A 21,888-nucleotide genomic window follows, 5' to 3' on the forward strand; every position below is an offset into this window, starting at 1 on the left:
AGGAGCTGGGACCGAGCAATGGGAGCTCACCCCGTCGCGGGGATTCGAACCGCCGACCTTCTGATCCGCAAGTCCTAGGCTCTGTGGTTTAACCCACAGCGCCACCTGCATCCCTGTCTTAAAGGTAAAGGTAAAGGTACCCCTGCCCGTACGGGCCAGTCTTGACAGACTCTGGGGTTGTGCGCCCATCTCACTTAAGAGGCCAGGGGCCAGCGCTGTCCGGAGACACTTCCGGGTCACGTGGCCAGCGTGACATCGCTGCTCTGGCCAGAGCCAGAGCCGCACACGGAAACGCCGTTTACCTTCCCGCTGGTAAGCGGTCCCTATTTATCTACTTGCACCCGGAGGTGCTTTCGAACTGCTAGGTTGGCAGGCGCTGGGACCGAGCAGCGGGAGCGCACCCCGCCGCAGGGATTCGAACCGCCGACCTTTCGATCGGCAAGCCCTAGGCGCTGAGGCTTTAACCCACAGCGCCACCTGCGTCCCATCCCTGTCTTACACCTACGCAAATGCATTAATGCACCATCCCCGTTTGGCTGAGGGCAGGTATGAGGAACCTGTGGACCTCCTGGTGTTGCCAAACCACAACTCACACCATCCCTCCATAGCTCAGTGGGTGAGAGCATGTCTATGGCCCCCTGATCACTGGCCATGTTTGCTGGGGCAGATGGGAGTTGGAGCCCAAGAACACCTGTCCTTCTCAGGGACATGGAGAATTAAAAATGGGATACCTGTGGGAAAGGTCTAGGAAAAGTCACTGCAACAGGATAGAGAACAGGCATCATGCCCAAACCATACATTTAAAGTGCATTCAACACACGGCTTTCCCCCAAAGAATTCCAGGAGCTGTAGTTCGTTAAAAGGTGCTGGGAATTGTAGTTCTGTGGGGGTGAACTGTAATTCCCACAATTTTGGGGGGGTTTTTTGTAGAAGTCATGTGCATTCCATGTGCGCTGCAAGAGCTTTGAATATATAGTGTGGCTATGACTATAGATGCATTTTTGTTTTATTATTTCCTCCTTTCATAAAAAATTATACACTTGCTTGATCGTAAAATAAACCTCAAAGAGGTTCACAAAGATTACCGGTTTTTTTAAAAAGCTAAAAACAACTACAGTAGTGTTTGAAACAATCTTAAAAAAATTAAAACTGGCAATAAACTAAAAAGATTGAAACACGCACCAGTGTTCTACATATCTGGGTACGATGCTCTAAATCAGCCTTTCTCAACCTGTGGGTCCCCAGATGTTGGACTACAACTCCCATCACCCCTAGCTAGTAAGGCCAGAGCTCAGGGATGATGGGAGTTGTAGTCCAACAACATCTGGGGACCCACAGGTTGAGAACCGCCGCGAGTCTAAACAAAAAATGTTTTTAGCTGGCGCCCAAAACAGCACAGTGAAGGCACCTGACAAGAGGCAGGGAAATCCAAAATGTAAGTGCTGCAAGATTTGAAGTCTTCCAAGTGCTGATCATGCGGTACGTGGCACCTCTCTTAAGGGGCACGGCAAGAGCTCCCGTCCCCCCACAAGAACACCCACTTTTTAATCTCTCGGGTTCTGTATGCCATGTGACAGAAGGCACTTCCCCCCCTCCCCACCAGGCATGCTGACTCACAAAGCCTGCCACATTTAGTACAGAAGACGTTCAGAAATCACGGCAAACATTTTAATACTGTTCAAAGGGTTCCCGAACAAAATTAATAATAATAACTAAGAGGCACATGTGGAATGTTGTGTGGGTCTTTTCTGGAGGGGGAGTTTCTGGGGGCACATTTCCAGGCTCCTGCGTAATGTGGGGGGCCCTGTGGGGGCAGAGGGTAAGGCAACCCCTCTTCCTCACGGGATGTTGGGCTGGGGCGATAAGAGCCCTTCTTACGAGCAAGAAGTCGCATTACAGGGTGAACACATTATCCCGGAAATAGGCTGGTTATGGGGAAAGTGTCGGCATCCTGTAGTGCGCCCCCCCCAACTCAAAAAAGTCCAGGGGTTGGACCTAGATGACCCTTTGAGTCCCTTCTGTGGTTCATGGCAGCCCCAATGCATTCTGACTCCACTGCAGCCAAGCCCCCAGTCCCACCCCCAAAATGTGATTCCCTCTATTATCTTGGTAGCGGTTCGCCCAGAGGATTGCCAGGTTGGGAGCATCCCAGACCCTAATATTTCAGGGTCTAAACCTGAGACCTAGGGACGGGCCCTGGGGGTTCTTCCTCTGCACTTCCACCACTGAGCCCTGGAGACGGAGGTTAATTGGGAGCAATATGCAATTATCTGCAGCTGGCTCCTGCCAAGCTGAAACTTGGAAGCTGCACACGTAGTTTTCTGAATTAAAAAACAGCTATTATTTTTTTTAAGGGCACTATCGCCCATCTAAGGCATTCTCTGCTGCCTGGAAGGGGCCCAGGCAACCCTGGAGAATTGGGGTCACCCCCGGAGGAGTTCTGGCAACCCTAGACCCACACCCCTCGGGCAAGATCCCTTCCAAATGGTCGATATTCCCTACGGCCAAGGAAGGTGGGGACCCTAAAGGGGGAAGAGAGGGAGGTCTCGGCCTGCGAGCCCCACCTGCCGTCAGCCCCCACTCCCGGGGTCCCGCCCGGAAGGGTTTCTGAGCGTCGTGGAAGAAAGCGGAGGCATTTGGAGCGTAAATGGCGAAAGGGGTACGTCCTGCGACAAGGCAGAGGAGCGACGGGACAGTCGCCGCTACACCACCGAACATTTACTGCTGCTTTTCTGTGATGCTTTCAGCTCCAAAGGGCCCTTGACGTGCTGAGCCTGGAGGAGAGGAGAGACGGACAATAGGGTAAGAAGTACTATTACGCAGAGCACATCGTTGAACTGTGGAACTCGCTGCCACTGGAAGTGGGGACAGCCACCAGCTTGGATGGCAATGGACAAATCCACAGGAGGAGGAGGAGGAGGAGGAGGAGGAAAAAGCTATCAACAGCTGCTAGCCACAATGGCTGCACTCTGCCCTGCATGGTTTTTGGGAAGGAGGCGTGAGGCTCTGACAGGGTCATACTGTCCTGTTTGCTCCTTCTCAAAGCCTAGTTAGCATTTCCCCAGCTTTGGGAAGAAGGTAGGTGGGCTCTAGGACCCCCCAGACCCTCCTTCCTCCTTCCCAAAGTCTGGTGCCTCTCTTAGCTGGCTTTGGGAAGATTGCACAAGGTGGAGTGTCAAATTTTGGCATCTATTATATGGTTACCAGATTTTTTTCCAATGAATCCAGGGACACTTTTTTTTTGAAGCTGAGTAGCAACAGGGAGTCAGTAGTGGGGATGGTGAGGCAAAAGACCCTGGGTCCAAGCACACATGCATATCGTATAAAGGTGCAAAGCCCTTCTTTCGCACCCTGTGAAACATAAAATGCAGAGTTTTTAAAAAACTGGGCAGTGGCGCGCCACCTGCCCGTGACTCCCAAGCGTTCCCTGATCTCCTTCCCCCTTTCCCCTTTGTTTTGACAGATTGGGGGAGGCTTGGGAGTCGTGGGCGGGCAGCCACTGCCCAGGAGGGGTGCAAGGCGCAAGGTTTCTCTGCCAGGAAAGGTGCAAACCTTTCGCACCTTGTGAGACAAAAATGCGCAGAGTTTTTGAAAAACGGCTACGGCCGCCCGCCTGCAACTCCCGAGCCTCCCCCGATCAGTCAAAACAAAGGGGGAAGGGCACTGGAGATCTATACCACCAGACGTCCCCGGTTCCCCTTCGGCAGTGGCAGCAGCAGTCAGCAGCCTGGAGTCAGCCTGGTAGCGCAGTTGGCTCTGGCTGGCTCCAGGAGCTGCTCGCTGCCGTGGCGCCCGCCATTTTTCCTCGCCAGAAGTTTCAGCAAGGAAAAATGACGGGCGCTATGGCAGCGAGCAGCTCCTGGAGCCAGCCAGAGCCAACTGTGCTACCAGGCTGGCTCCGGGCTGCTGAGGCTGCCGCTGCCACGTTTCCCGGGGACAGATTTGCAAATCTGGGGACTGTCCCCAGGACATTTGTTGTTGTTGTTTAGTCGTTTAGTCGTGTCCGACTCTTCGTGACCCCATGGACCAGAGAACGCCAGGCACTCCTGTCCTCCACTGCCCCCCGCAGCTTGGTCAGACTCATGCTGGTAACCTCGAAAACACTATCCAACCATCTCGTCCTCTGTCGCCCCCTTCTCCTTGTGCCCTCCATCTTTCCCAACATCAGGGTCTTCTCCAGGGAGTCTTCTCTTCTCATGAGGTGGCCAAAGTACTGGAGCCTCAGCTTCAGGATCTGTCCTTCCAGTGAGCACTCAGGGCTGATTTCCTTCAGAATGGAGAGGTTTGATCTTCTTGCAGTCCATGGGACTCTCAAGAGTCTCCTCCAGCACCATAATTCAAAAGCATCATATGGTAACCCTAATCTATTACCCAAGTCCACCACTGGCTCTGATAGGCCCCAGCCACCCAGTGACTTCAGATTTCTCATCCACTCTTCCCCTCCTTCTTCAGGCTAGTTTCCAAACCCTGAACCATCACACCCCTGCTCAGGGAAGTCCCCCCCCCCCAAAACCCCAGCCTCTTTCTCACAGACGCCTCACCGATTTTTTGCTTGATTTCAGAAGTATGTCCCGGGCCAACGTGCTGAAAGCCTGGAGGGGGGAAACTGAGATGAGTCTCCATTCGTTTATTATTTTATTATTTTAACATGCAAAAAAAATTTTGGCCTTCACAACACCCCTGTGAGGTAGGCCTTCCTTTGCTCCCATTTAAGAAGCCCATCACTCTTTAGGAGGAGGGCAGCCCTCCATTGACTATAACATCCTTTTGGACCGTCTTGAGGGGCTGGGAGCTGGGGGCACTGCTATACAGTGGTTCCGCTCCTTCCTCCTGGGCCATGTTCAGAAAGTGGTGTTTGGGGGGATGAGTGTTCAGGCCCCTGGGCTCTCACTTGTGGGGTGCCTCAGGGTTGCATCCTCTCCCCCATGCTTTTCAACATCTACATGCAGCCGCTGGGAGAGATCATCAGGGGGTTTGGGCTGGGTGTTCATCAGTATGCAGATGATACCCAGCTCTACCTCTCTTTCAAATGGGAACCAGTGATGGTCCTGTGTGAGTGCCTGGAAGCGATTGGAGGATGGATGGCGGCTAACATATTGAGGTTGAATCCTGACAAGACAGAAGTACTGATTTTGGGGGACGGGGCAGGCCAGTATGGAGGACTCCCTGGTCCTGAATGGGGCAACTGTGCCCCTGAAAAACCAGGTGCCTTATGAACGTATCACATATCGATGTTTGTGTTGTGTTTCTGGGAGTGTGGGGTGGCCCCCTAGGCAGCTTTCCAATTGTTGGTGGACTCCCAGCAGCCAGTGCAGTCAATGGTCAAAGATTATGGGAGCTGTGATCCGCTAGAAACAGCTGTAGGGATCTAGGTTCCTTCCCTTGTGCCCTGGGTCCAATCACATCCCAACCAATCAGGGATCACGCACCAAATGCACTTATGGAGATAACAAAGCAGGGATGCAGAAAACGTGTTGTTAAGACTACAGCTCCCATCATCCCCAGCCAGCATGGCCCAATGGTCAGGAATGATGGGAGCTGGAGTCCAACCACACCTAGAGGACCTCAGGGTCCCCATTTCCTGCTACCGACTCTATAGACACCACACACACTTCTTTTATGCAGAAGCTGCAGTGATGTAGCCCTGAAACGCAGCAGCAAAATGCTGAAATAAATGAGAGTTTCCCGCCACTCACCTCCTCTACGTTCAAGCTGGATTTCGCACTCGTCTCAAAAAACCTGATCCCGTGCTCCTTGGATAGCTGTTGGGAAAGAAGTGGGATGCTTGGAATGGCGGGGAACCTCTCCTACCGCCAATTCTTTGGCAACGCTTGCTGCACCCACCCCACAACCCATCTCAGTCTTCTCCTGACCCCATAGAAGAGGGGTGGGCAGGCATCAGACTTGCTTGGTTGACAAGACAGCAAGGAAAGGGTACACACAAACCTTCCCCCGTCACACAGAGTTTGTTACAAAACCTGAACGGCTTCTCAAGTGCAAGAGCAGGAAGGAATCAGAGGAACTGATGGAAAGATTATCTTGGGTGAATGAATGTGACTTTTAATATTCCCTCCTGGATGATCACATCATAACTTGGGCTTCCTGATACTTCGTTACATATGACCCTCTTAATGGTTACTTCGGTTATTGCTTCATCTTTGAAAAACCTACACCCACCCAGATAGATACATAGATAGATAGATAGATAGATAGATAGATAGATAGATAGATAGATAGATAGACAGACAGACACACACACAGCAGTGTGATGACAGCCTTAATTTTTTATGTATATAGGTGGGGGTGTGGACATATACACCTATATACATAAAAAATTAAGGCTGTCATCACGCTGCAGTTTATGTGACCACCAAGAGGTGGCAGCACCAACGCAGGATGGCAGGCAGCCCAGGCAAACTGTTTAAGTGCTTCATAGAGCAAATTACTCTGTGAAGAACTCCCCAACCTCACCATTAAATCCAAGTGCAGGAAGGTTTAACTGAGGGGGGGAGGCGCTCCAGAAAACCACTCAGCTCAGCACTCAAACCTTCAAGTGCCCATCCCAATGCGCCATTTCCTCCCCGCCACACCACGTCCTCTCTGCCCCGCCTGAATTTGTTGCTCTGGCTACATCAGATACCTTCTCTGCTCGGTCCCGGGGCACTTTGCGTTTGCCTTCCATGTCGCACTTGTTCCCCAGCAGGAGGCGCTCTACGCCGGCCGAAGCGTTCTGCAGAAGAAAGGGGGGCGGCAGAGAGATCCAGACATCAACCAGGCAGGTTTCAGGTTTTCCCACCCTGATCCTCCACCCGTACCATCAGAAAAACCTTGCAGGATCAGACCAGTGGCCCATCTAGTCTAGAATCCTGTTCTCCCAGTGGTCAATGGGGATGTCCCATTGGGAAGTCCACCAGCAGGATCCGGGCGCAAGACCTACTCTCTGTTAGGATTATGATGTTCCGTTCCACCTTAAAACAGATGTGTGGATTGTTGTATGTCACATGTCTGTTTACTTCCAGCACAGCCTGCTGGGAACTTCCGTTGTGTATAGCTTTTACTTATGCTTTTGCTTGGACACGAAGAGGAGCAGACATGTTTTTCCTTTGTCCTGATGCTTAATAAAGTGCTTCTAAATATGCTTACATAGGGACGTGGGTGGCGCTGTGGGTTAAACTACAGAGCCTAGGGCTTGCTGATCAGAAGGTTGGCGGTTCGAATCCCGTTCTTTGGTCCCAGCTCCTGCCAACCTAGCAGTTCGAAAGCACGTCAAAGTGCAAGTGGATAAATAGGTACCGCTCCGGCGGGAAAGTAAACAGCATTTCCATGCACTGCTCAGTTCACCAGAAACAGTCTAGTCAAGCTGTATGCTGGCTCCCTCGGCCAATAAAGCGAGATGAGCACCGCAGCCCCAGCATCGGTCACGACTGGACCTACTGGTCAGGGGTCCCTTTACCTTTACCTATGCCTCTGTCCACCCTTCCGTTGCAAAGAGTTCTTATCTCTGCTGGCTTGCGTGCTCAGTCTCTAAGGCTTCTGAGGCTCGAGCTGCAGTTTTGATGCTGTTCTGAGAACCGGAGTTTGCCCGGCTGCCAGCTAGTGGGCTGGAGCCAGCTGGGGGCTTGCCAATTGCCCCCGTCTCCCAGGACACATCCCAACACTCTCCCGCTCCTTGCAATTCCCAGCAACCTCACTGCCTGCAGCCATGGAGGGAGAACAGTCATCGTGCCCACAGTGCCATTGCTCTCCTGCCTTCCCCCCCGTCTACCGCAAGGCGATGTCGGATCCGTACCGGGGAAGAAGGGCAGTGGGCAAGAGGGCGGACGAGAAAACAGGGTGGGCACATGCCAGCCACAGACCCTCTCCATCCCACACCCACCCCACTCTTTTCCTCATGCTCACTCACTTCCTTAATGCTCTTCATCCAATTTTGGATGTTCTCAAAGGATTTCTCATCCGTGATGTCGTACACAAGGATAATCCCCTGGGAAGGAACCGGGTGTTAATACTGGCTTGCATTTTAACAGAACGAACGGCAAGGCAGCAAGCAAACGCATTTAAAAATCTACCCATCTCACATCAAGGTATCAAGGTCAAGTTGCAGAAACCTGCTAGCATTTGATTGACGTTGGAGTGAGACTGAGTTGAGAAATAAGACTAAGAGGACATATTAATATAGGAATGTATTAGATAATATGTAAATAAATATACAATAATAAGAGTACATTCATTTGTAAAAAAGGAATATACAATGGGAAAGACAGGAAGTCTGTTGTAGAATCATAGAATCATAGAGTTGGAAGAGACCACAAGGGCCATCGAGTCCAACCCCCTGCCAAGCAGGAAACACCATCAGAGCACTCCTGACATATGGTTGTCAAGCCTCTGCTTAAAGACCTCCAAAGAAGGAGACTCCACCACACTCCTTGGCAGCAAATTCCACTGTCAAACAGCTCTTACTGTCAGGAAGTTCTTCCTAATGTTTAGGTGGAATCTTTTTTCTTGTAGTTTGGAACCATTGCTCCGTGTCCGCTTCTCTGGAGCAGCAGAAAACAACCTTTCTCCCTCCTCTATGTGACATCCTTTTATATATTTGAACATGGCTATCATATCACCCCTTAACCTCCTCTTCTCCAGGCTAAACATCCCCAGCTCCCTTAGCCGTTCTTCATAAGGCATCGTTTCCAGGCCTTTGACCATTTTGGTTGCCCTCCTCTGGACACGTTCCAGTTTGTCAGTGTCCTTCTTGAACTGTGGTGCCCAGAACTGGACACAGTACTCCAGGTGAGGTCTGACCAGAGCAGAATACAGTGGCACTATTACTTCCCTTGATCTAGATGCAATACTCCTATTGATGCAGCCCAGAATTGCATTGGCTTTTTTAGCTGCCGCGTCACACTGTTGGCTCATGTCAAGTTTGTGGTCAACCAAGACTCCTAGATCCTTTTCACATGTACTGCTCTCAAGCCAGGTGTCACCCATCTTGTATTGGTGCCTCTCATTTTTTTTGCCCAAGTGCAATACTTGGGCAAAAGTGTTGTGTTGGTATGTATATGATTTTTTTTTGGGGGGGGGGGTTCTTTTTGTTTTTTCTCTTTGTTCTTTTTTTGTTTCATTTTCTTTCTAGGTATATAAAATTTGTATATAATTTTTGTATACATGTTGGAAATTATAGTAAGTCCTGTAATGTAAAATGACAACATTTACCGATGTAATATACAAATGTTAACAAATAAAAAAAAGGCAAATTCAAAAAAAAATAAAGAAACCTGCTGTTTGTATATTTATCCCAGAATTCCAATTAAAACACACACACACACACACACACACACACACACTTACTTACTGGCCGTAAGCTTCTCCCCAATGGCAAAATCCTTCCTTGGTGGCCTTGTTGCATCTTGGCCCTTTTGACCATATGTTAGGGCCCCCCTCCCAGGCTACAAAGATCCCACTTCTGACACCAATCGCATAATGACATTCCAGCCTGGCCAAGAAGCTAGGGGATGCTGGGTATTGGAATTCCATACCATGGCTCCCCGGTAATACGCTGTGGTGATGGTCTTGAACCGTTCCTGGCCGGCCGTGTCCCTACAAGAGAAAGAAGTCCAAAATTGCAAGAGGCGGGGACTGTTATCTGAAACCTTTTCCCATCGGCACCCGTTCCAAAGCCTTGTACGCACGAAGGAAGAGCCTTGCTGCTGAATCAAACCCAAAGGCTCCTCGAGTCCAGCATTGTCCATCGCAGCAACATATCTGATGCCTCTGGGAAGCACAGGAGCAGATCTTCCCTACTGTTTATCCCCTCCCCCCCAGAGCAATTCATATTCAGAGGTAGACTGCCTCTGAACCAGGAGGTTCCATTTAACTCGTCTAGCTGATAGCCTTTTAAAGACTTCTCCTCCTCCACGAATTTGTCCTCCTCCTCCACGAATTTGTCTTGATCCCTTTTCAAATTAAGTAATACATGTGGGATGCGGGTGGCACTGTGGGTTAAACCACAGAGCCTAGGACTTGTCGATCAGAAGGTCGCTGGTTCGAATCCCCGCGACGGGGTGAGCTCCCGTTGCTCGGTCCCTGCTCCTGCCAACCTAGCAGTTTAAAAGCACGTCAAAGTGCAAGTAGAAAAAGAGGTACGACTCCATCGGGAAGGTAAACGGCGTTTCCATGTGCTGCTCTGGTTCGCCAGAAGCGGCTTAGTCATGCTGGCCACATGACCCGGAAGCTGTACGCCGGCTCCCTCGGCCAGTAAAGCGAGATGAGCGTCGCAACCCCAGAGTCGGTCACGACTGGACCAAATGGTCAGGGGTCCCTTTACCTTTAAGTAATACATATAAATCTTTATCTAAAGAGGAAGCCCCTAACATTAGCAAACTCTGCCACAGATTTTGAAGGCGTTGCGATGCTCGGACCCCTTTTCACCAGTAAATCCTCTATTCTCGGGTCCCCAAGATGTGGTTGGACTACAATTCCCATCATCCCTCATCAGCAGGCTAAGCTGGTTGAGGATGATGGGAATCATAGTTCAATCACATCTGGGCACCCAAGAGTGGAGGGACGCTGGTTTTAAACTGTTGCTCCCCTCCGATCTTGGACACAGGCTGGATTTTGAGCTGTGTTTCCAGTTAAACTGGGAGCATCCGAGCTTGAGCGGAGCATCACTCCCAAAGGGGATGACGAGCCAGCTATCAAACCCACATCACAGGCACCACAATGTAATATGAAATAAATTAATTATGCACTGGGGGTAGCAAGGGGATCTCCTGACTTTTGTTCAGCCTGAATCTGCAGGTGATCAATTTCATTTGGATGAAATGAACATTTTGAGAGAAATGTTTTTTTAAAATACAGTGGTACCTTGGTTTATGAACTTAATCCGTTCCGGAAGTCCGTTCTTAAACCAAAGCATTCTTAAACCAAGGCGTGCTTTCCCATAGCAGCGGGGGAACCCAATTTACAAATGGAACTCACTCAACCGGAAGCGAAACATGTTCTGCTTCCAAGGCAAAGTTCACAAACCAAAACACCTACTTCCGGGTTTGCAGTGTTCTTAATCCAAGTTGTTCTTAAACTAAGCTGTTCCTAAACCAAGGTACCACTGTACTTTCTACTTTTTCAACACCACACATTACATTATAAAGCTCTATCCCAGGGGTCAGCAAACTTTTTCAGCAGGGGGCCGGTCCACTGTCCTTCAGACCTTGTGGGGGGCCAGACTATATTGGGGGGGGGGGATGCATGAATTCCTATGCCCCACAAATAACCCAGAGATGCATTTTAAATAAAAGGACATGTTCTACTCATGTAAAAACATGCTGATTCCCGGACAGTCTGCGGGCCAGATTTAGAAGGCGATTGGGCTGGATCCTGCCCCCGGGCCTTAGTTTGCCTACCCATGCTCTATCCTGTCCTCATTTTAGCCCTTTTCTTCTTCCTTTCTCAACCCAGAGAGTGCTTTTCCAGACCTCCTTTCTTCAAATGCCTGTGTCTGAAACTCGACTTTCCCCCCGAAGCCCAAACTCCCTAGTCCTTTATCTCCCGACTAAAAATAAACCAAAAGCAGAGTTCCCTGCCTCTGCTCATTTGGAGACTCCTGCCTGTCTCCTGCTCTGCTGTCACAATGTAGATTTGCAAGCGCCTTGGGGGCAGAGACTCATGAAAGGTTTGCGCTGAACCATAAGCACGTACCAAACCTGCAGCTTGATCCTCTTCCCTTCAATGTCCACTGTCCGGATTTTGAAGTCGATCCCTAGATAGGGGGAAGATGGAGTCAAGCTACTCACACACACATATATAGGCTCACACTCTAACAGAATCGTAGTTGGAAGAGACCCCGAGGGTCATCTAGTCCAACCCCCTGTAATGCTTGAATCTCAGCTAAAGCATCCATGACAGGTGGCCATCCATCTCTTAGGAACACAGGACACAGCCCAGCCCTACCTGGAGAGACCTCTCCCTGAAACCTTGCAGAGCTGCTGCCAGTCAGTGTGGACAGTACTGTACTAGATAGTATAAACACTGACAACTGGGAAACACTGGCCTGCAAGCGCTCCAGTTGGAGAACAGCCTTTACCAAAGGTGTCATGGGCTTTGAAGACACTCGAACTCAGGATGAAAGGGAGAAACGTGCTAAGAGGAAGGCACACTTGGCAAATCCACACCGTGATCAGCTCCCGCCCGGGAACCAATGTCCCCACCGTGGAAGGACGTGTGGATCCAGAATTGGCCTCCACCAGGCATAGACAAACTTGGCTCTCCAGATGTTTTGAGACTCCAATTTCCATCACCCATGACCATTGGTCCTGTTAGCTAGGGATGATGGGAGTTGTAGTCCCAAAACATCTGGCGGGCCGAGTTTGCCTATGCCTGGCCTCCACAGTCCCTTACAGACTCATTGTTAAAACCGTGTTTACGGAAGACAATCTAGACAATCTTACTCGGCTACGAGGGATAGAAGAAGAGGAAGAGGAAGAGGAAGAGGAAGAAGAAGAAGAAGGAGGAGGAGGAGGAGGAGGAGGAGGAGGAGGAGGAGGAGAAGACTAAAGGCTACTTCCCAAGTTCCAGTTTATTCAGTTCCATGAGGACTGGAATCTTAAAACTATTTTTAAGAGAAGCCCATACCTCGGCAATCGAGCGCCCTGTCGCATGGATTCTGCCAAAGATCTGCACACCCAAGGAACACACATCTCATAATAAGCACCCCAAGAACTGGAGTTCCTACCTCAAGCAGCTACGATCCCCAGCACCCTCCACAAACTACAGTTCCCAAGATACTTTGAAGGAAGTCATGTGCTTTCAAGTGGTGGGTGGGTGGTGGAAGGACCCTGGATGAGAAGCAGGGAGGTGAAGTTCTCCCAGGGTGGGAGACAGGCAGAGGAAAGAGAAGCTCCCGTGTGACGGCTGGGAAGGTCAGCCATTTTCTGTGGTGGCCAAGATTATGCCTGACGTTTGGACAGAGAGAAAGGTTTCATATCTGCGCCCTTGGGTGGGCTGTGGTTTTAGATACAATGCTGCTCATTTTCTCCCTCTGTATGTTTTATGCTGTTGTTGTTATGCAGAATAATAATAATAATAATAATAATAATAATAATAATAATAAATTTATTTTAAAAACCCCATATGACTGGGTTGCCCCAGCCACTCTGAGTGGCTTTCAGCATATATAAAAACATAGTGAAACATTAAACCTTAAAAAGCTTCCCTAAACACGGCTGCCTTCAGATGTCTTCTAAAAGTCAGGTAGTTGTTTATTTCCTTGACATCTGGTGGGAGGGCGTTCCACAGGGCGGGTGCCACCACTGAGAAGGCTCTCCACATGGTTCCCTGTAACTTCACTTCTCGCAGTGAGGGAACCGCCAGAAGGCCCTTGGCGCTGGACCTCAGTGTCCAGGCTGAATGTCGGGTGTGGAGACGCTCCAGGTATACTTGTACTTCTAATACGTACTTTATTATGTGTTTCTTCTACAAGACTAGTTCAAACTGTTACTATTAGTACATGAGGCCCTTAACCGCTTTATCTTCTTAGTTTATCAGCAAGATCACCTTGCCCCATGCATGCCCCATTAACCGATTCAATCAACGGAACTGGCACCGTTACAGGTACCTTTAATAATACCTCTTCTGCATTTGTCAGAACTCAAAATCTTTTAGCATGGAAGCACATGCACTTTGGAACTCCCTGCCCATTGGTATCAGGCCTTCGCCACACGCTTTTCAGCACCTGCCAAAAACTTCTTCGTTTAGGCAAGCCCATCCAAACACATCAAACCATTTTTAAAATCTAGTTTTAAGCTTTCAATTATTTATTGGAATGTTTTAAAACAGTTGCTCTTAACTTTTTCACCGATGATTTTGTAGTTTTATTCTGTAAACCGGCTATGAGTTTCGTTTGGGTTTGTATCATCAGATGACGTACAAATTTTATGGAATAAATAAAATATAACTGTGTTTATATATTGCTGTTTTGATTTTTAACCTGCCTCGATATGATGTTTAATTCTTTCTGTAAACCTCTTGGCATTTTGTTTAGGGATTTTTTATAATTAGATGGCGTATAAATTTTATGGAATAAATAAAATATAACTGTGTTTATATATTGCTGTTTTGATTTTTAACCTGCCTCGATATGATGTTTAATTCTTTCTGTAAACCTCTTGGCATTTTGTTTAGGGATTTTTTATAATTAGATGGCGTATAAATTTTATGGAATAAATAAAATATAACTGTGTTTGATTTTTAACCTGTCTCAATATAATGTTATGCATTCTGCGTTGCAAACCGACCAGCTGTCTTTTGACGAAGGGCGGCCTATAAATTTCATAAATAATAACAAATGTGCATTGAATGCACTTTAAATACACAGTGCAACTCTGCCGCTAGCGGGGGGGGGGGTGCGCCCATTCCTCCTGGCAGTGTAATGCAGGGGTCAGCAAACTTTTTCAGCAGGGGGCCGGTCCACTGTCGCTCAGACCTTGTGGGGGGCTAGACTATATTTTGAAAAAAGAACGAATTCCTATGCCCTACAAATCACTCTGAGATGCATTTTAAATAAAATGACACATTCTTCTCATGTAAAAACACGCTGATTCCTGGACCGTCCGCGGGCCGGATTGAGAAGGCAATTGGGCCGGATCTGGCCCCCGGGCCTTAGTTTGCCTACCCATGGGTCAGGGTGTCAAACTCTGATCTGGGAGAGACCAGGGTTCCACTCTAACGTTACCAGACGCCCCCGTTTCATGGGGACAGTCCCCGGATTTACAAATCAGTCCCCATCTATTTAGTAGGAAATTGAAAAGTGTCCCTGGATTCACTGGGAAAAAAAATCTGGTAACCTTATTCCAATCCCCACTCAGCCCAAATCTCACTTGGCCTCTCCGCCTAACCTACCTCTCAGGGTTGTTGTGGGGTTTAAATGTGGAGGGAGAGAATTGTGCCCTTGAGTCAAAAGGTGGGATATTGATGTGTTTGATGGATAAACAAACAAATGTCTTGGGGGATTCGGACTGGGAGAAGGAGGATGCGAAGCCTTGAAGACTGATGTGCAAGGGGGTGAGAGAACCCCTCCCTTTCCCCAGATCTCCCCAGAACCGCCCACCCCATTCCCCTGGAACCCCCCTCACCGCCCCCCAGCCCCTCTCACCGATGGTACTGATATAGGTCCCGCTGAAGTTGTCTTCTGCAAAACGGATGATCAGACACGTCTTCCCCACTCCACTGTCTCCGATCAGGAGCAGCTTGAAGAGGTGATCGTAAGATTTGGCCATGGCCCCCGGAGAGTTGCAAACTTGGGTTTTTTCCCCTCTTTCCTGGGAAGAAAGAAAAAGAAGAGAAAGAAAGAAAAATCAGAAAAGTTTAAAGGGGGGGAAGGGATGAGAAGTTGCGAGGTGGAACCCAAACTCCTCCTCTCGCCCAGTAACCTTTTTTTTCCTCCTCTTCCTCCTTCTTCCCAGCCAGCGGGACACTCAGACCACTCCCCCATTCCTCCTCGCTGGAAGGCCAGGGAGAAAAGCCGCTTGCCCCCCCCCCCTCCCGCGGGCAGGGAGGGGTTAAGCCAGCAGGGCTGAAAAGTCTGAGCTGACTCAGCCCCGGGAGGAGCGGATTTCTTCAATGGGCTCTTCTTCCCCCGCCCCCGCGCGCCCCGGGCAGCATGAATGAACTTGGCGCGGCTGCTCATTCATGCCCCCAAAGGGAGACCTGACGCCTGGGGGAGTGCGGAGCAGTGGTTAGAGTTCCGGGACCGGGGAGAAGGCAGGGTTTGTAATGTCCTGCTCAGGCCACCATGAAGCTTGTGTCCTTGAGCCAGTTGCCCGTCTCTCCTACCTTACAGGGTTGTTGTAAGGGGGATGGGAGAGAGCCAGGCATCCCACCTTTTTTCCAACACTAAAAAGTGGGATAGAAACGCGATACAGAACTAAGGAAGAGCCATTCGCAAGGCGCTTGACCTCTGAGAGTGTTCTTGAGCATGCGCAAAGTACCAAAGGGCCTTCTTGGTAGTGGCACCCGCCCTGTGGATCGCCCTTCCACCAGATGTCAAAGAGAACAACAACTACCAGACTTTGGAAGACATCTGAAGGCAGCCCTGTTTAGGGAAGCTTTTAATGTTTAATAGGTTATTGTATTTTAGTGTTCTGCTGGAAGCTGCCCAGAGTGGCTGGGGAAACCCAGCCAGATGGACGGGGTATAAATAATAAATTATTATTATTATACAGTGGTACCTCGTGTTAAGTATTTCATTTGTTCTTAACCTGAAACTGTTCTTAACCTGAAGCACCACTTTAGCTAAGGGGGGCCTCCTGCTGCCGCCACGCCGCTGGAGCACGATTTCTGTTCTCATCCTGAAGCAAAGTTCTTAACCCAAGGAACTATTTCTGGGTTAGCAGAGTCTGTAACCTGAAGCATATGTAACCCGAGGTACCACTGTATATTATTACTTTCCTTGAATTGCTGCATAGCGACCTTCACACCTCATGCACATGCGCCCGTGTTAAGCTGGCATACGTCCCATACTTTAAAGTACCGTACATGCTTACACTCCAAGGAATCCTAGGAACTGCAGTTTGCATCTCACAGAACTAAAGTTCCCAGCACCTTTAACAAACTACAGTTCCCAAAGAGGTTCACAACATTAACCTACTATATAAAAAAACAACCAAAGGTTTCCATCTTTTATTATCTGTAATGGACAGAGAGTTGCTGGAGAAACAGGCAGAGGTTCAACACGTGAAATGCTCCCCTCCATTTCTTCTTTACGCCAGGAAAAGCCTCCATTTCGTTTCTTGTTTTCTAGCGGAGGAAAGGCGCAGGATTTTGGTCTGCTAAGCACACCAGGAAAAGAGGGTGTGATCCTGCATCTCGATTTGAGGAAACAATGGCCTGTCTGTATCCGTTACTCCCATCCACTGACTTCAATCGCACCATGTAGAGTTAACAGCAGGGGATTCCGGCAAACGGTCAATTGGCTTAGATATTTTTAGACTGTATAAAACTCCTGGGGTTGATCAGGGAGTTGCAGAAGAAATCAGAAGAATAAAGAATAAATAAACTTTTAGTTGCCATATTTTTAAAAAAGTGAAAATCCAGACACAAAAGCCGTCGAACAATTTTTGAAGGGAAATCACCAAAAACGACAATGCCGGCACTGACTGCAGTATTCTGGCTACATCCAGTAAATATCGGACGGACTTCAACTGGTAGGTTGGGAGCCCTCAGTGGGTGAGAGCCTGATCCAAGGAGAGTGGAAATAGAAGCACTACCACCGTGAAAATACATGGTAAAAAGTTAATAAATGGCTCACCAAATGTATATTTGGATCCTGGCTTGTAAGACATGCTTGGATCACAGAATGAGAGAACGTGGAATGTCAGAAGCAGGAATTGATTATACATATGGTGAAGGTCTGTAGGATCGATTTAGTGTTTTATTTTGTTGCACTGCAAGACATAGCACTGAGGAGGAGGAGAAGAAGAAGAGGAGGAGGAGGAAGAGGAGGAGGAAGAAGATGGGCAGCTCCCATCATCATCATCATGTGATAAAACATCAAACCATTAGGATGGCTGTTTAGAAAACAACAACAACAACAGATAGACACTTTGTTGTTGTTTAGTTGTTTCGCGTGTCCGACTCTTCCTGACCCCATAGACCAGAGCACGCCAGGCACTCCTGTCTTCCACAGCCTCCCCCAGTTTGGTCAAACTCATGTTGGTAAGCTTCGAGAACACTGTCCCACCATCTCGTCCTCTGTCGTCCCCTTCTCCTTGTGCCCTCCATCTTTCCCAACATCAGGGTCTTTTCCAGGGAGTCTTCTCTTATAATGAGGTGGCCAAAGTATTGGACCCTCAGCTTCAGGATCTGCCCTTCCAGTGAGCACTCAGGGCTGATTTCCCTCAGAATGGATAGGTTTGATCTTCTTGCAGCCCATGGGACTCTCCTCCAGCACCACTATTATAGCACAATGAGGACTGAATAGGCCAACGATGCAGGAAATTCTGATTGTTCAGGTGAGGGAATGGCAATCTGGGATGGGATGCAGTCAGACTGGAATGGAATATCCTGGAAAACAGCATGGATGGATGGCAGCCAGAGCAGCAGCTTTCCATGCTGCACTATTTTGTTGCAGATTCTGCTTTCTTGATGGTGATGATGATGATTACTAGTCAGATGAGATACATGCAGGGAGGAAGGGGATAGATCTAGGCTAGAGGAAGAGTCCTAGCTCAATGGGTAGAGCTTAATCTGCCTTGCAAGGAGGTCTCAGCTTCAATCCTCAATGCCATCTTCTGGCAGGGCTGGGAGAGAGACCTCTGCACAGACCCCTGGACTGCTGCTGCTAGTCAGTGTGAGCAGTGCTGAGCCAAGATGGACCAAGGATTCCAGCCCAATATATGGCAGCTTCTTATGTTCCTGGGGTGGAAGTACCTATTATAACTAAACAGAACCCTCAGTATTGTCTACACCGACTGGCAGCAGTTTTCCAAGGCTTTCCAGGAAGGTCTCTTTCCCAGCCCAACTGGAAATGCTGGCAGGAACTGAACCTGCGGCTTTCATGCATGCAAATCAAATGCTCTCCCACAAGGTGGGAGCCTCTACTGCTGGGTGGTCTGCACTGTTAATAAGCAATGTTTGCCTCTTGCAATGGATTGGAATTCTCAGCTGATTTAAAAGCAAGACCTATAGGCAGTGGCAATTATTAGCTTCCTCTGGATTAAAAAATAAAATAAAAATAATGTTGGAATACTATGCAGGTTACATATGCTTCAGGTTACAGACTCCGCTAACCCAGAAATAGTGCCTCAGGTTAAGAACTTTGCTTCAGGATGAGAACAGAAATCGTGCTCCAGCGGCGAGGCAGCAGCAGGAGGCCCCATTAGCTAAAGTGGTGCTTCAGGTTAAGAACAGTTTCAGGTTAAGAACAGACCTTCAGAACGAGTTAAGTACTTAACCCGAGGTACCACTGTACTCACTTCATGTGGGAGCAAATCCAGTTGTGCTCACGGGATTTAATTTTGAGTAAGTATCTATGGGATTGCTTGATCCATCATTCCTCATTCTCATCTTGGCTAATGAGCCACGGCAGAAATATAGCCAATGAATAAAACGGAAATAAAAAAGTAAATCTTGCACCCAAAAACCACTTGGCAGCAGGCGAAGGCTACAGCTTTCACTGGTGGTTCCAAGGCTTGCAATTTGCGGTGGGACACAGATTTAAGGCAGGAGCCCATTTTGTAATGGGCTATGTAACATCAGAGAGAGTTATGGTGCTGGCATCATCATCATCACCCTTGCCATGACATCATCTGCCTCCATAGCCCAGAATGCCTATGGAAGAGCTGGTTCACACCAGGATGATGTCATACCAGGATGATGTCACTCCATTCCCCACGTGGGGTTTTTCATTCATTCATTTATCAAGTTATTTTGATCCCTGCCTTTTAGGGATCACAAGGCAGTTTACAAAACAGGAACCAGGCTTAAAACATGACATTTTTTGTTTTTTTTAAAAAAACCCTAACGGAGTCCTATCAAAATTAGACAAGTTGACAATAAGTTCAATGAAATGCTTGGTGGTAGTGGTTTGAAAACCACAAGAAAGAGGAGGGCAGTTCCAGAGAGGATGGGCCATCACTAAAAAAAAATATTCTGTCCCTGGTACTTACCAGCATTTGAGGTGGATATGGGAACCCAGGCATGTTCCTAGATGTGCAAGTGGTCCTTCAAATAGCTGGGACCCAAACCATTTTGGTTTTACTTGTGAATACCCACATTTGAATGGGAGCCCAGAAATCAGGAGATAACCTGAGTCAGTGAAGCAAGAGGCGAAATATGTAGGTTGGGTTTTAGCAGCAGTCTCCAAGGGGAGCCCCCTGTAGAAAGCATTACAGTAGTGCAACCCTGACATGACCAACATGTGTGGAATTTGAGGAGAGGCCTCTTTTTTCTAGACAAGGCTGGAGCTGGTGAAGCAGCCTAAGGTGACTGATCCCCTTTGTGGCCACCTCAACATCTCCATGTATAGAGGTGGGTTCAGGAAGACCAACAGCAATGTCTGAATGCTTCATCGGAGTGAAACTTCAGCCCAAAGCAGCATAATTTACTGTTTTATTACAAATACTACAGCTGCTACTGCTGCTACTACTAGTCAAATCTTACTTCAAGGAACTCAGAGCAGTCTCTGTGGCTCTCTTCCCATTTTATACTTCTAACAACCCTGTAAGGTAGATCAGGCTGACAAGGGCCTAATAGTAATATTTTTATTATTTATACCCAGCCCATCTGGCTACTCTGGGCAGCTCCCAACCGAGGACTAAAAACAGAATAAAGCTTTAAACATTAAAAACTTCCCTAAGCAGGGCTGCCTTCAGATGTCTTCTAAACGTCAGATAGTTGTTTATCTCCTTGACATCTGATGTGAGGGCGTTCCACAGGGCGGGCGCCACCACCAAGAAGGCCCTCTGCTTGGTTCCCTGTAACTTCACTTCTCGCAGGGAGGGAACCGCCAGAAGGCCCTTGGAGCTGGATCTCAGTGTCAAGGCTGAAAGATGGGGGTGGAGACGCTCCTTCAGGTATCCTGGGGATTTGAACCCTGGGTTCCCTTGTCCTAGTCCAAGAGCCAGTGGTGGGCCTGCCATGTCAGACTAGGATCTGGGAGACCCGGGTTCAAATGCTGACTCAGCTGGGTGACCTTGGGCCAGTCACTGCCCCTTAGCCAAACCGACCTCACAGAGTTGTTGTGGGGAGGAGATGAGGAGAGAACCATGCATGTCACCTTGAGCTCCTTAGAGAAAAACAAATAACAAATAAACTCCTTAACCACCCCACAGATGGGGCTGGCAGGATGCGATGTCTAATGTGGAGAGCCACTCTGGTGTATTTGAAGGTGCGGGGTGAGTTTAGACCTGGGTTCAAATCCCCACCCAGCCATGAAGCTCACTGGGTGAATTTGAGCCAGCCTAGCTTGCCTCATAGGGACGCAGGTGGTGCTGTGGGTTAAACCACAGAGCCTAGGACTTGCCGATCAGATGGTCGCCGGTTCGAATCCCCGCAACGGGGTGAGCTCCCGTTGCTCGGTCCCTGCTCCTGCCAACCTAGCAGTTTGAAAGCACGTCAAAGTGCAAGTAGATAAATAGGTACCCCTCCGTCGGGAAGGTAAACGGCGTTTCCGTGCGCTGCTCTGGTTCGCCAGAAGCGGCTTAGTCCTGCTGGCCACATGACCCGGAAGCTGTACGCCGGCTCCCTCGGCCAGTAAAGCGAGATGAGCGCCGCAACCTCAGAGTCGGTCATGACTGGACCTAATGGTCAGGGGTCCCTTTACCTTTTTTAGCTTACCTCACAGGGTTGTTGTGAAGCTAAAACGAGGCATGTCTACACTACCCTGAGCAACTTGGGAGGAAAAGCGAGGCATGATTAAATGCAATTGTGAATGGTTTTAAGCTGTAAATTGTAAGTTGCTTAAAACTGATTCAAAGTTGTTTTTCAAATATTTTCAATGTGTGTTTTCATGTTGTGACCCGCCCTGAGGCCTGAAGGTGAACGGCAGGTCATTATTATTATTATTATTATTATTATTATTAATTAATAATAATAATAATTAATAATAATAATAATATGCCGGGAATAGAGAAAAATAACTTTATATCCCTCTATTACTTGGCTCATTTATCTTGTTTTCATGAAACCCTCTCAAAATGGCAGCCTGGCGACACGGCTGCCCTTCTCAAGAAGGCCGCCTCGCCAGTCCCTCTCTTCGTCTCACTGCGACCTTCCCATCATGGCGGCCCTCCCGCAATCCGCTTCCAACCAGGGGCACTTCCTTTCCCGCCCCATCCCCATCCCCTTTCCAAAATGGCGGCTGAGAGGAGCACCCCCCCCTCCTCCAGAGCGTGGCGTCGTCGAAGG

General features: G+C 48.7%; 1 protein-coding gene across 2 annotated transcripts; it reads right to left on the reverse strand.

Moving 5' to 3' along the window:
* Positions 1 to 1,654: 1,654 nt before the first annotated feature.
* On the reverse strand, positions 1,655 to 15,561 carry RAB13 (RAB13, member RAS oncogene family). Of its 2 annotated transcripts, XM_079958504.1 has the most exons (9): positions 15,414 to 15,561; positions 15,137 to 15,302; positions 11,686 to 11,746; positions 9,528 to 9,588; positions 7,904 to 7,981; positions 6,641 to 6,730; positions 5,697 to 5,762; positions 4,542 to 4,592; positions 1,655 to 2,774 (listed from the first exon to the last, which is right to left on the reverse strand). In XM_079958504.1, exons 2-9 carry the CDS (start codon positions 15,258 to 15,260, stop codon positions 2,703 to 2,705), a joined length of 603 nt encoding a protein of 200 aa, XP_079814630.1. In that variant the 5' UTR covers positions 15,261 to 15,302; positions 15,414 to 15,561; the 3' UTR covers positions 1,655 to 2,702. The 2 variants fall into 2 exon arrangements, with proteins under 2 accessions (XP_079814630.1, XP_079814629.1); XM_079958503.1 differs by lacking the exon at positions 15,414 to 15,561 and having other exon boundaries at positions 15,137 to 15,395.
* Positions 15,562 to 21,888: the final 6,327 nt, after the last annotated feature.

The sequence above is a fragment of the Podarcis cretensis genome, assembly GCF_951804945.1.
Source record: "Podarcis cretensis genome assembly, chromosome: 16".
In the NCBI taxonomy this organism is placed as follows: Eukaryota; Metazoa; Chordata; class Lepidosauria; order Squamata; family Lacertidae; genus Podarcis; species Podarcis cretensis.